This window comes from Fomitiporia mediterranea, assembly GCF_000271605.1.
Source record: "Fomitiporia mediterranea MF3/22 unplaced genomic scaffold FOMMEscaffold_9, whole genome shotgun sequence".
In the NCBI taxonomy this organism is placed as follows: domain Eukaryota; kingdom Fungi; phylum Basidiomycota; class Agaricomycetes; order Hymenochaetales; family Hymenochaetaceae; genus Fomitiporia; species Fomitiporia mediterranea.
In genome coordinates, this window is record NW_006760394.1 from 396,105 (window position 1) to 410,484 (window position 14,380).

Sequence of the window (14,380 nt, forward strand, 5' to 3'; positions counted from 1 at the left end):
TTCCTGTATGTTAAAGTAGCAGCATTCAATAATACTATTAGCTCAAGAGTTGTATACACTAATATGGATGTGATTAATATGGTATTAGTAGTAAAGCCAATCTAGTACAGTGATAAACAGGGTTCTGTTGTTAGTAACAAGTTCTGGGCATACACCAAATTGACAGAGAATATCTTTAAAAATGAATTGTCTAATACTTTGTCTGGTTTCAGAACAGAGTAAGCAGAACTCAGGGTAGCTAGAGAGTGTGCATTAAGTATGAACAATGTATTAGAACCCTCCTACTTTTGGCATGAACTTAGTGTTAATGTGTACCTTGGTAAATAACAGAGCAATCTTTGGAACACTGGGAGGGATCAGGATTTGAGTTGTCTGACAGAGTTAGTATTTGTGGCAGGTGCAGATGTAGTACTTGACATTGGGTCTAAGGCTAGGCCACCAGAAGCAGTCAAGAAGTCTAGCCTAGACAGAGTAGACTCCTTTATGTCTGAGATTGTCATACACAGTCTTGACAAGATTCTATCATTAGTCAGGTTCTATTACAATTTAGTAGTTACTGTTCTGAGTTTTCTGCCACAGTTGGCTGGTCTTGACAAAGAAAGTGGTTGTATAGCAAACAAAGGTGGTGAATTTGTGATTTTCCATCTCAGGCAGTCAGAGGCATGTTTCCAGGAAGGTCTTGACTTGTTCAAGACAATATTCTCTAGTATACATACAATCAGTTGTTGGAAATGTTTTAGAAGGTTTGGTTTTGTTTAGAACAGTGAACATGGAACTGTAACAGAAGGTGTAAGCTTGGTTGATCCATTCCTCAAAGTCATCATCTTCTTCTAGGTCAGCTTTGGTGCACAGACATTAAGACAGTCTGTCAGTACAAGCAAACTGTAGGGCCAGAATGTGTTAGAACTTGAAGTCAAACAGTAGGATTCTGGCAATCCATCTGTTGATTGTGGCATTCAGCTGTAGGTCCAGGTTATTTATCATACTCTTAACATAGACAGTATCCATTTCTACTACTAACTTCCTCACTCTGATAAGGTGAATTTGTAGAGTACAGAGTATACAGAACAATCTAAAGAGTTTGATCTTAGCTTAGGAGTATTAGGATTGTGCTTCATTCTAGTTAATCAATCTGAATCAGTTGATTTGACAATGACTGTCAAGGTGTTCTTGTCTGAGATAGAATCCTACACTAATAATAGATGAGTCTACAGTGACAATAACCTCTATGTCTTACTCATAGTCAATGGCACATAAGGTGGGGCTATTAATAACAGTGTCTTTGAGTTTGTCTATTACTACTATGTGTTCTGAACAGAACTCAAACAGAACATTGTGCTTGGTCAAATGTGTGAGTAGTCTAGCAAGCTAAGCAAAATTTCAAATAAACATACAGAGGACACTTGTAGTTCTGAGGAATCCTCTAACTTTGGAGACAGATTAACATACAGGCTAGTTGTAGATTTTCTGGACTTTTGAATCATCTGGCTCCCTTCCAGCATAAGTACACTTATGGCCTAAGACAGTTGTATACAGTCAGAATGTACACAGCTTCAGACTGGAGAACATTCTGTAGACTGCTTTGACTCACTGTATGATACAGTTTAGGTTGTGAGTGTGTTCTTACACAAATTGTTAGATACTAGAGTTTCTGGGAACAGTTTCATACATTCTGTCTGGAAGTTCATATCTTATAGTTCTGCCTTTGACATAGACATCATTAGTGTAGGGTTGTACTGTATTAGGAATTTTGTCCTGTAAAATAAAAGTAATATTACTATACATAATTTGAAAAGAATTAGTATAACCTATCAGAATAATAGTAAGTTGGAATGTTCTGAGTAGTGTCTAAAACATTGTAAGATTGTGAGAGTGTTCATTGAGAGAGTGTTGGTTGAAGGTAACAAAGAGATCTAGTACAGAGTAAATGGCCCTTCTAGAGAAGGATTTAACAACCTGTTTAATCATCAGAGGTACAGATGAGTCTTGGATCAAAACTTGGTTGAGTTCCTAAAGGTTGTAGACTAGGCACAGAGACTTTCTGTCTTTCTTTACTATAGTAAACTATTGGGAACAGTAAGATGAGTTTGACAGCTTGTAAACTCTGGTAGCAATTTTGTCTTTAAGAATTTTCACAACTGTATCAAGGTTTCCCTGTAGAATCCAGATGTTCCTTTGTACCTATAGAATATGTGGAACAGTCAGAATCAATATCAGATTGAAGTATTCTAGGTCCAGAGCACCTTTCTTAAGCTTGTTCCAGGCAAAGGCATCCTCATGTATTAAAATCAGGTTGATCAAAAGCTGGCACTCTTCTGGCCAGAGGAAGTTGTATAGATTAATGTTAAGAGCTTCTATACATTCTTGTGTGAAACAGTGTGTTAGGACAAACAGCTTGAGGTGTAGTGGTAGTTCTGGCATGTTCTTCAACAGATCAGGATGCTTCTGTCAAACAATCTGAAACTCTTCTGGAAGAGTTCTGGTGACTAGTTTAACCTTCTTTACTACCTTTTTGTATACAAATACATTTTCTCTAGAGCTGTTGGGTGTGTATAGAATGAAGGGGTCTAATCCTGAGGCAGCTGATAGGGTGACTAGACAACCAAGGAGCAGATTGACTATGGTAGAGACTGGTGTGTGTCTATCATAGGATAGTGTGTGTGTGTTAGGAATTGTAGCTTTAGTAGTATCAGAACTTGAATCAGAACACTGTTTGTCCTGAACACTAAGGGGCTGATTGACTAATATAGGAGTTGAGAGATTAGTGATTACTGTGAATCCTTGTTTGTTGTGTTTCTGTAGAACAGTCTGTGTTCCAGTCATAACTCAGTACTTCTGTTAACAATCTGAGGGATCTGATAGTGTTATAGATTGGTTACTATTAATAAAGTCCTTTGTTTTGTATTCTGTGATAGTAAAGAATGGTTAGCCTAAGAGTGCCTCAAACAGGGCTTGACAAACAACTTGGACTTGGAGGGCAATGTTAACCCTAGCAATATTGATCTTTATATTCTTAACAGTACTAAGTGTTAGTACTTGTCTAGAGTTAGCAGTTTTGAGTATAATTGTAAGATCAGAATGTAGATGGATTCTGAGACATTTCTATACATCCTTACAAATGATGTAGAGTATTGCTCCTTAGTCTAGAATACAGTGGATTTCTTTAGTATCTTCAAAGATGGCTTTAACTGTATGTAACAGTATAGCCTGTTCTACAACTGACTCTAGGCTCTATACATACTATAAGACTTGAGCTACAATTGTATCTTCAGAAGTTGTTAGTTCTGAGGGTTCTGTAGAGACAAGGTGTGTAGTAGTGTTTAGAACTTGCCTAGCAGATGACAGTTCCTTGACTTGCTTTCAGACATTAGGTGTAATCAACAACAGCTCCTTTAGGGTGAGGCTGATACTAGAGTCTAGAATGTAAGAGACTATCTGCTGGACAATGATAGGGTCTTTGATAGGAGAAAGATTACAGTACTAATGTGGTTCTAGTAGTAGTCTAATAGCAGGCTTGTTAGTGTACTTTAATCTGTCATACTTTAGGGCCTGGCTTACTTTAGTAGATAGTGTAGACTTTGGTTCTAGCTTAGGTTCCTTGTCCTTCTTCTTTAGAACACTTGTTGTTCTACACCTCAGAACCTCTACTCTGTCAAACTTGAGCTTCTTACTAGTAGCAACTTTCTTCTTTGCCTCTCTGAGTAAGACTTCAAGTCTTTCAACCTTGTATTCTACTTTCAAGACTTCTTCAATATATATAGCTAGAACAGTAAACAATGTTTAGGATACTAGTACTGGTTTTGCAATTTTGAGGAGGGACACTATATACAGTAGTGTGTCCTGTACATCTTAGGAGACTTGGGTGCACTTTCCAGGGTTGGTTGTGTAATACTAGTTAAAACAATCTATGAGTAGTTGGCCTTAGATTGTTGACAGAACAAACAATCTGTTAGAGAGAACAACCTTTCTGAATGTGTTCTGGATACACTTTCTGTCATGATTGAACTTATTAACCTTTGAACACAAGTGAATAAAGTGTCTATCTTCTCTGTAGAAGGAGCAGTTTGTGTTGTAGAGCAGTCTTACAGATTGAGTAGATTGTATAGATTGTACAGATTGTATACCTGTGTTTCCTACAAACAGGGAACTAGTCTTACATTCAAACAAGTCTAACTTGCTTTAGAATGAGTAGAGCAAATCAAGAATGGTGGCCATGTTTGTGTCTTCTTTCTTTATTAGAACAGTTCTGGAACTTGTTGTTCTGAATGTATTAACTGTCTTTCCTGAGTGTTACAAAGCTATACCTCTCTACATAAGCTTAGCAGTCTTAACAACTTTAGTGTATGTGTAAGCTATACAACTATTATGGTTAGGGTTGTAGGCTAGCAAACAGAGAGTTAGCTAATCTTTGAAGGTACTTGTAATACTGTTAAGGAACACTTTGTTCCAATCTTCTTCTATGATTTCTTTCTTTAAGACTAGAAAGCTTACTATCTTCTGGAATTTGTACTAGTACTCTACAAACTCCTCTTAGTTCTGGATTCTAGTGACAGCCTATTGTTAGACTAGAATACAGAGATCATTCTTTATATAGTAGTAATTACAGTTGAGGGACAGGTATAATCTAAGAATTACTGCTTGAGCAGCTTGCTAATCTGAGGTACTATCTGTAACTTCAGGTATTAAGGCCCAGATCTCAGAATCAGATTGGTTAGCATAATATTTTACTCTCTAGATAAGCTGTTGATTAGAAAGTTGGAACTCATCTTCAATCATTTCTACTTCTTCAAGGAACTAAGACAGGTTCTACACATTAGTTCTGTCATAATAGAGAGTATTACAGCTTGTTTAGTACAGGGGCAAGCTAGTCTGTCCTTGGATTGTAACTGGTAGGGTGTTTAGAATGTTGGTTGTGGCTGGCTGGCCACTCAGAGTACTGACTGTAGTGAGTGAGCTGCTTGAATTATTCTGTAAGCTCATCTGTTAAGACTAGAAACTTATTAGATTGTTCTATGTACTTGGAACTGCTAGAATGATTAGAAGTAGTAGAAATGCTAGAGTGATTGTGTGGTCCTCTTCTTGAACAGACAGAACAGGAGACACAGAACAAGTAGAGTTGTGTATAGAGGTCAATAGAAACAAACTAGGGAACAAACTATGAAACATGGATAGTAAAGCTAAGCTGGATTGCTTAAGAGGTTGTATAGAAACCCTTTTAGAAACAGGACTGAGTGTGTAGGATACAGGTTGTAAGAGGTTATAGTCAACCAAATCTAATTTGGGTCTAGAATCTGATTCTTCTGTAATCAAGTTGGTGTGCTCTCAGTAGTACTGCCACCTGTTAGCTACTTAGCCTACTTGAGACACTTTGAGAAACCCTTCTCACAGTAGGCTTCAAAATGTCAATCTCAAGTACCAGTTGAGGTAGAAGAGGTTAGTTGAGTCTGTAAGGTACAGACACTGAGAGGGGTCAAGAGTGAGAAGGAATAGGTAGATCTGAGCAGAATGTATGAGTTCTGAAAGTGACAATTAACAAGACAAGAGTAGTGTGGAACAACAAAGCTGTACTTTAGAACAAGGTAATACAAGACAAGACAAGGCAAGATAGAATGTTTACTAAGGAGACTGTCAAACTACACACTAAGAGTCACAGTAGAGAGTAACTTGATTACTAGAAAGTACAAAATACATGAGAGTATTTATAGAAATTATTAGTCCTTTGTAGCTACTAGTCCTTTGTGAACAACTCTACTACTGTCTCCTTTGTATCAACCCATTCAGGACTCCAGATCTGAGTCCCCTTTGTATCAATTGACTAACTGTCTGAAGGCTCAGAGTCTTACCTTTGTGAATCAGAACTAGAGTCTAGAACCCAACTAGTCTGAATTGAGTAACCAAGACTATTGTGTGGGTGATGATGACGTAATCGAAGGATTGCTGACATGAGGATGATGTGACTTTGATGTGACTGAGCCCTTCTGATCAGAACATATCAGAATGTATGTGTTGTGTGAGTGTAACACTATATTCTTCCTTTCTGTTAGATATACTTACTTTACTAGTTCTGATTGTTAGGAATAGTAACAGAATAGAGTATAAAGGGTAAGACTTGTAGACTTGTAGAGTGAGAGGGTAGAGGAGTCCTACTTTAGTCAAGCTACAAGTGTAGCCTAGTAGGTTGAGAGTAGAGTACTTTTAAGTACTAAGTAACTTAAGTTAATAAAACTACTTTTAAGGGCCAAACTGGCCTCCTTATATACCTTTTGCTAGAGTAATATTACTCTAGTAACTTTAGTAACTCTCTTTACTATTGTTCCTGTAAAGTAGAGCTGGCTAATCCTTTAGACTGTATACTATACTAGTTTGTGTCATCTTGTATTCTAGATTAATCTTCTAATGACTCCTTTACTGTATTGTTATATCTTCTATACTTCCTCTTAAGCTTTTAATAACTCCTTATAAGTCCTTCTAACTAGTTATACTTTCTAAGCTGTATAATACTTTTCCTATAAAGTAGAGCTTTCTATTGTTCTATAGTCTTCTTATAACTCTGTCTAACTTAACCTGTACTTTCTGTACACTAGTTTGTAATACACTTTCTTGTAAGGTAGAGTATTATAACTTCTAATAACTCCTTATAACTTCTATAATATAAAAGGCTATTACTTTGTACTACCTCTAGAACTAACAACTAAAGTTCTAGACTACCTTATGTATACTCTAGAACTAACAACCAGAGTTCTAGTTCTTTCTTTAAGTCTTCTTCAATTAACTTAGTTTAGAAGACAATTATCCTTATTAACTTTTAGCCTTATCTTTATACTTCTGTATTTAATCTTAGAACTTACAACTAGAGTTCTAGATTGTCTCATGTATTCCTTATGTTGTCCTTATATAGTCCTTATATTATAACTTTATTACCTTCCTATCTATATAGACAAAGTGTATATAAGAGACTACTTTCTTATAGTCTCTCTTTAGAGCTCTCAGTTCCTTCCTCTTTACACTAGTACTAGTCCTCCTCAAGTATAGAGCTTTAGAGTACTGGCTCTAGCTCTTTACTAGCTCTAATAGTCCTTTGTCTTTATACAAAGTGTTTCTAGCTAGCTATATAGTTTCTCCTTTATTTGAGTAAGTAATAATATTTTCCTTTTATCTCTTTAAACAGGTTTTCTCCTAGTCTTTTCCTATATCTTAATTAGACATTATACTCTTTCCTGATCCTCTCTCTATATAAGCATTTTACTGAATGACTTGTCTTTAGTTAAGGTTACTAAGTAATACTATAATAGAGTATGTGTTTGACCTGACAGAGATAAAGATCTTGTATACAGGTTTTGTTACCTTTTCCTAACTAACTTAGTACTTACTCCTTCCTGTCCCCTCTCTCTACTAATGGATTGATCACCTATTAGTAATAATTAAAGGTTTATAATACTAAGCTAGAGTTTTTACTAAGTAGAACAACAAAGGTAGTCTAAGGATCTAGCCAATCTTTAGACTTGTAACTATTAGTGTTTTGTTTATAAACTACTTGGTTCCAAGTCTTAAGTTAGGCTTTCTAAACTTAGCTACTGTATTTTACAATTCCTAACACTTTCTCTATTTTTCAAGTTAGTTCTAAACTAAGTTGTCTTTAATTACTTCTAAGTAATATTGTAAAGGCTACTAATTATATAGTAAATATTAACTAATTATAAGACTTTAGACTAATTTCTCTACTTAATAGCCTTTGTACACTTATCTCTAGTAAGAAGTATTCTTACTCTAAATAGAAGAATATAATCTTATTAATATTGATTCATGTTAGAGAAAGGGATTTACTTTTTAAGACTTTTTAAATAGGTAGTAGAAGAAGAATCACATTATTATATAATCTCAGACAATACTAGAGAAATGTGTAATGTCTTATAATCTGATATAAGTATTTTTCAACACTAGTATAAGAAGTATTACAAATCCTAAAGAGAATTAATTAAAAAGTAAAATGATTCTTCTCTATCAAGTAGGTTACTAAGAGTTTACTTATCCTGTCTGTCTGTAAAGACAACTGGTTGTACCACATTGTGGCTAAGAAGAGTGCTTTACAGTAGTAGTACAGTTAAACCTAATATAGAATTCTATTATCCCTTACAGATAAGTGGTAGAGCAAATGTGTACAAACTAATACTAAAGATCAATTATGTGTATAAAGCTCTAGTGTGGTTTCTAAGTGGAAAATGTGAACTGGTATACACAAACACAATGACTTTGCAGACACTAGTTCACTTGCACATTACAGAAATTAATCCTACATAAGTATACTATTAAAAGATAAGCTAGTGTAGAAACTTACTATATACTGTTAAGCAGGCTGTCAGTCAGAACCATCCTTGCAGGCTGATACATTACACAGGCACCTGCTTGATCTGCCGTGCTGTAGGCAGGAAGAGTGTTTTGCAGCAGTAGTGAACTTAAACTTAGGATAGGATTCTAAAGTTTCATTAAGTGCAAAGGTCTTTAGTGTGTACAACTTCCACTAAGGATCTATCCCCTTTTATATTGTTTCCTCCTGCAAGTTTATCTGTGCAACTGCTCTAGATCTGTTCTTTCTTTCTTTCTTTCTTTCTTTCTTTCTTTCTTTCTTTCTTTCTTTCTTTCGTTCTTTCTTTGACTGTCACCAGTTTACATATCTATACAATGTAAATTCTTTGTTCTCCTATAGACACTTTGTTCTTGTTTCACAGTCACTTTGTAACAATTTATTTGTGCTGTGTAAATGCTTCTTTCTCCTGTTGCATTTGCTTTGAAGCATATTTTTCTTACTCTCGTCTCGTCTTGTTTCCTTGTTAACGAACCACGGCAGTAAACACTCAAGCATGTCATTTCCGTATCATGGTTGTCAACAAATGATTTGCTGGTCCCATTAAACAAGACGTTATGTCGTGTAAAATTCCAAATCTCTACTGAGTTTTCCAGCAATTCGGCAACACGCCATCAAGTCAAGACGAGGTTACCGATAGTAGTTTTGTTATGGTGTGGAATCTCCAGTTTGGTTCGCTAATTGCGCGACGCGTTTGTTTGGTGCATCACGTGCCGCGCGACAATTAAGGAACAAATAACGCGAAATTGGTATATTGCACTCTTATCCAGCAACTACCACCACTCGTCGCGCACGGCCTTTCCATCACCTCAACCTTATCCTCAACTATCTAAATAACCTAGCAAATCATGTCTGGCCGTGGAAAGGGCGGAAAAGGTCTTGGAAAGTGAGTACCAGCTGGCTAGAGTGTTGTGGTCGGATTATTGACGAGTTTGTGTGCTTTGTTGTCGTCGTCGTTTGCAGGGGCGGTGCTAAGCGTCACCGTAAGATTCTTCGTGACAACATCCAGGGTATCACCAAGCCTGTAGGTATCCCCTCGAGCCCTGCAAGAGTCACTAGAGATGCTGACCTTTTGTGCTTGTGAATGTTGTGTAGGCCATTCGTCGTCTTGCACGTCGTGGTGGTGTCAAGCGTATTTCTGGTCTCATCTATGAGGAGACTCGTGGCGTCCTGAAGGTCTTCCTTGAGAACGTGAGTGTGGCTCGTTCTGGTTATCTTGGCCTATCTCACCGCTTTTACTATCCAGGTTATTCGTGACTCTGTCACTTACACTGAGCACGCAAAGCGGTCCGTTTTACTCTGTCTAGTGCTTGCGATATATTACTCATCAGATCGTGTCAACTTTGTAGGAAGACTGTCACTGCCCTTGATGTCGTCTATGCCCTCAAGCGCTCTGGTCGCACGTTGTACGGGTTCGGTGCTTAAAGATGGTCGCCACGTGGATAGACTATGCCCTATGTACCACCGTGTTTTATCTCTTTTACTTACATTTGTCTGTATGAATACGTCCTATGCCATGTCTTGATACACCCGCCTCGTGGCTCTGATTAATTGTCACTTCGACATTACTAAACTCCTATGACCTGTCAATTAAAAGCGTGAGATGATATATCCATAATCGGAAGTTTGTGCAGCTACGTAAGCAGTGCTGGTTCCACTTTGCGCGGTCAGTGCTGCGACGACGTCGTTTCACGGCCGGCGCTGTTGCTCATCGTCCTTAGCCTCTTACTCTCATCATCTGAGGTGTGCGTTCACGTCTTCTAACAGTTAAATAGCTACTGAAGTAGTTTCTAGCTCACCAGGATGCCACCGCGAAGGGCAATGAGCGCATCACCCGTGAGAGTACTCAACACACTCTTCGCAGCTCTCGTCGCAGCAATAAACAGGCTAGACAAGTCACTGGATCCTCGAGATAGCATCGTGAAGCTGCAACGACATGAATTTACTCTGAGCGATTCAATATATATTTTTCATGCCGCCCTTGCTATCTTATGGGTGTCCCTCTGGCCGCTTCCCCTACTCTTCAAGATCATCCTGCCACTCCTATACATCCTCGCTTTACTCGTCCCCTTCACATCTCAGCTCCTCGTACCGGCTACACCGGTAATTTCATGGGTTATGGCGTTCTTCAGCTCGAGGTTCATACCAGTTGAATACCGACCGTCAATTTCTGTGTCACTCCTCCCAGCGCTCGAGAGTGTCTTGTATGGAGCTAATATCTCCGATATACTCACACGCTTCACGCACCCGGTGTTAGATATTCTAGCATGGTTACCGTATGGCGTCCTACACTTTACACTTCCAGTCGTCGTATCTATATTCCTCTGGCTCTTCCGACCGAAAGAAGTGTTACATTTCTGGGCTCGAGCGTTTGGGTACATGAACCTCATTGGTGTTCTCGTACAAATCGTTTTACCATGTGCCGCTCCATGGTACGAACTCATTTACGGCCTCACTCCTGCTACGTACGCCGTACATGGCTCTGCAGGAGGTCTAATGCGCATCGACGCGCTTTTCGGTGGCAACGGCTACCAAAAAACCTTCGCCTCCTCCCCAGTCGTTTTTGGTGCCTTCCCTTCCTTACACGCGGGCAACGCAACTATCGAGGCACTCTTCTGGTCTCATTTCTTCCCTCACATGCGTACGGTTGCTTGGGCGTACGCTGGTGTGCTGTATTGGGCAACGATGTATCTCACGCATCATTATCTCGTTGACGTCGTTGGAGGTGCATGCCTTGCCACCGCATGTTTCTACCTCTTTCTGCCGAATGAATTACGTGGTGCGAACGCAACTCGCGGACCCGGATCTATAGCCGGACGTACACGTTCGAAACATGAATTGTACGACCTCGAAGTCCCCGCACAACGCGGTACTCGGGCTTTCGGTCACTCACGTGGGTTAAGCGGGAAGAGTCTCCGTCTCGACGGAAACACAGACACCGAGGGTGATAGCGACGGCGGCGCGAGTGAGGTAGAAGAACAAGATATCGCGTACCGTTCACCTAATCCTGGTACACCTAATCCTGGTACACCTGTACCCGCATCAGCCGTACCACTCATCAATAACAATTCCTCATATTCCTCACAGAATGGAAACGGGAAGAAGGGCGGTGGGCATAAACATAAACATACTGCTTCTATTGCGAGTTTGACGAGAGGTGCGGGTACGGAGGATGAAGGGTGGAGTCCGATTGGTGCGAGGGGTTTCGCGGTGCCTGGGACGCCTTCGAGGTTGGAGTTGGGTGTGGGAGATGCGCAGGCTGTGAAGGGTGGTCAGCGGGGTTCGTAACGTTGGGTTAATAGAGGGCTCTGTTTTCTCGAGTACATTGTTTTCTTGAATAATTCCTCTGCACTGCCTTCTTTCCGTTCGTAAATACATAGTTGACCCTTTTTCTCGTGCCTTTCATCATTATATAATTTTCCCCCTTTCACGTTTTTCGGCTTTCTTTTAGTGGGATTCTTATTTATAGCATTCCTTCACACCGATAGAATACCCAATACCACACAATCTTCTCCCCAGGGCCAGCGTTATACAAACATAGTATCTATGTGTGCAAAGTGTATGATGACTTGAAATCCTAGACAGAATGTGCAAATATGGTGTCAAATGTAACCATGACAGTCAAAATCATAATTACATCCTCTATATGTACAGTAACACATTTACAACTTTACACAACTCTGTCAAGGGGCATGATACAGGGTGATTACAAGTACAATCTTATTCCATTGTGAAAGATCAACAAAGTCATTTCTGTTTGAGGAGGCGGTGAAGGGATGGACGGGGGATGTAGGCGGCACTGCATGAATGTCTGAATTCTTGTTCAGACTACATGCGAGAAAGGTATTGAGTGAGACAGGGTGGAAAGGAGGGGTTGAAAACATGATTGTGATGGCATTCGAATTCCGGAGTACAATCCCTGATAGTAGACAGTATTAGTTCGCTCGGACAGCGTATTTCAACTGGATAGAGCCATCAATGTTAGCATAACCGGCGTTCACGGCTGGGCCTTCCAGTTCCTCCACTCTTGAGGCTAATAAGATTGGAAAGAAAAGCCGTCAGATAGGCCAAATACAGAATGCAGAATAATTGATGATAGGGTGGTCAGCAATTCTCATTTCTCGGATAAAAGGGGCACTTACATTTATGGCGCCAAAGTTCGGGCCTCATGCCCAGAGCAAGCAGTGTGATCGTAATAGCACAGAATAGGCCGTCAACAAGGAGAGTTGCTAGCACGAGGAAAGGGAGCCATGTCATTGTGACCCCGATGGCGAACAGGATTATAATCAGTGGTGTTATCGCAACTAGCATAAGCCTCGAGACCTAAGTAGAAGTGATGCAGCATTAAGGTGAAGTGGTAAACAATTGAAGACACTGAGGTGCAGTACCTTATCACGTTCACCGATTCTACGAGAGCGACTGTTCACGTATCCTGCTGTCCATGAAACAGCTATAGTAGTAATCCCCCATATCGTGGAGAATACTGCTAGGAGTATCTGCAGCCCAAAAGAGAACCTGTCCACCGAATCGACGCCAATCGCATACATCGCAGCCGTAATCGTCGCAACCGCAACAAAAGCAGCATTAACCAAGAACAAGGCTCCAAAGGCAATCTTATCTTGCTTGTTGAAAGCTCCTAAAAGGATACTCCTGTGCCTATCGAACAAGACGAGGGCTAGGGCAAGGTACAGGATGCTGTACGACCAGTACTGGAAGAAGACGACTCCGGACAGCAATCTATCCGCGCTACTAGTACTGTCGAAGATGCCAGGAGAATCTTCGTTGACGATGCCAGGAGACTTTTCGTTGACGATGCGGAATGGGATCAATAGTATAAGATGAAGGATCGATAGGCACGATGCGACGATGAGAATGATGAAAGGAGCTCTGTGGCCGGGGAGGTTTCGTGCGACCTTAGTTCCGACAACTATGCAGGCGAGGTAAACAAGGATGTATAGCACATCAAGGATTATATCGCCCTAGCATAAGTAAGGAGATCAGCCTAACCATCCTTCTTAAATTCGACAACTGCACTCACAATATCCCATGAACTAAGCCGAATATCACGTTTCTGGAGTACATGGGCGTGAACAGAGGCTATAAACGACAGGAGAAAGAGAGTAATAGCAGCCAAATGCATTCTAGCCGTGGTAGCTGTAATGAAGGTAGGAGAGAACCCTACCAGACGGGCCCTCATGATAATCTTTTAAGTGGCAGCCATCTTATGCCCGTCGGAGCAAATACAGTACCAACAAATAGAACAAAGGGTTGTTGAATCATCTGAACAACGATAATTCGAAATTGCACAATGAACTTTGATGCACAGCATAGCGCAGTCTGCTTATGATGCGCGCGTGAGAAGAAATACAGACATTTGTCGGCACTTTCCCTAGTTTGGTTAGTTGCTTCCCAATATAGCACGCCAAGAGGAGGTGAATATCATTGTGAAGAGACACCAGCATTGTCGAGCACAGCTCACGGGAATTCGTGCTTTCGAAGAAGGTAATTTACCCCAGACGAGTACTTGAATTAGCAATGCTGTTCAGGAAAATTTTGGTTAATAGTAATCAGAAAGGGCGAAATTTACTCTCTTTGATTATGCGGCAGCAGTTCCCACCACGGGCTTGCGGAGCCAGAGAGGTTACACGAAGCACATCAAAAGCAACCAAGCGGATCACCTAGAATCATTGGCTTTATTCGAATTTGCGTGCATGTCTAAGGCCTATCTATTGTGAGATACGAAAGTCAAATTGATGGTTATTTGCGTCCCAAAACTCAATTTGTAACATATTCAGACCTACATCAAAATAGTTTGAGTGGTTACTTATGTGATGAGTTCAATGAATATATGCACGGGTCACTGTGTTCAATGTATATACACAATTAGCACCGCTTAGCTGCATACATAAATAGTAGTTTAGAGACAGTAAGAAAACAGTAGCACAGATAGTAAGGCCAGAGAATAAATAAAATAAATAATTTGACACAGTGGAAATAAAATGAAGGGAAGCAGACAAC

General features: G+C 39.9%; 4 protein-coding genes across 4 annotated transcripts; 3 read left to right on the forward strand and 1 right to left on the reverse strand.

Moving 5' to 3' along the window:
- Nucleotides 1-9,210: 9,210 nt before the first annotated feature.
- On the forward strand, nt 9,211-9,787 carry FOMMEDRAFT_159048 (histone-fold-containing protein; the record flags this gene model as incomplete). The annotated part of the gene is made up of 5 exons (XM_007269083.1): nt 9,211-9,248; nt 9,326-9,386; nt 9,458-9,553; nt 9,609-9,649; nt 9,712-9,787. The coding sequence occupies 5 exons, from the start codon at nt 9,211-9,213 to the stop codon at nt 9,785-9,787; spliced, it is 312 nt and encodes a 103-aa protein (XP_007269145.1).
- A 257-nt stretch (nt 9,788-10,044) lies between these two features.
- Nucleotides 10,045-11,889, forward strand: FOMMEDRAFT_127026 (PAP2-domain-containing protein). Its single transcript, XM_007269084.1, has 2 exons — nt 10,045-10,105; nt 10,157-11,889. The coding sequence occupies exon 2, from the start codon at nt 10,166-10,168 to the stop codon at nt 11,648-11,650; it is 1,485 nt and encodes a 494-aa protein (XP_007269146.1). The 5' UTR covers nt 10,045-10,105; nt 10,157-10,165; the 3' UTR covers nt 11,651-11,889.
- A 237-nt stretch (nt 11,890-12,126) lies between these two features.
- FOMMEDRAFT_142325 (uncharacterized protein) lies at nt 12,127-13,502 on the reverse strand (the record flags this gene model as incomplete). The annotated part of the gene is made up of 4 exons (XM_007269085.1): nt 12,127-12,395; nt 12,505-12,685; nt 12,751-13,341; nt 13,401-13,502. The coding sequence occupies 4 exons, from the start codon at nt 13,500-13,502 to the stop codon at nt 12,298-12,300; spliced, it is 972 nt and encodes a 323-aa protein (XP_007269147.1). The 3' UTR covers nt 12,127-12,297.
- A 168-nt stretch (nt 13,503-13,670) lies between these two features.
- Nucleotides 13,671-13,890, forward strand: FOMMEDRAFT_159051 (uncharacterized protein; the record flags this gene model as incomplete). Its single annotated transcript, XM_007269086.1, has 2 exons — nt 13,671-13,697; nt 13,765-13,890. 2 exons carry the CDS (start codon nt 13,671-13,673, stop codon nt 13,888-13,890), a joined length of 153 nt encoding a protein of 50 aa, XP_007269148.1.
- Nucleotides 13,891-14,380: the final 490 nt, after the last annotated feature.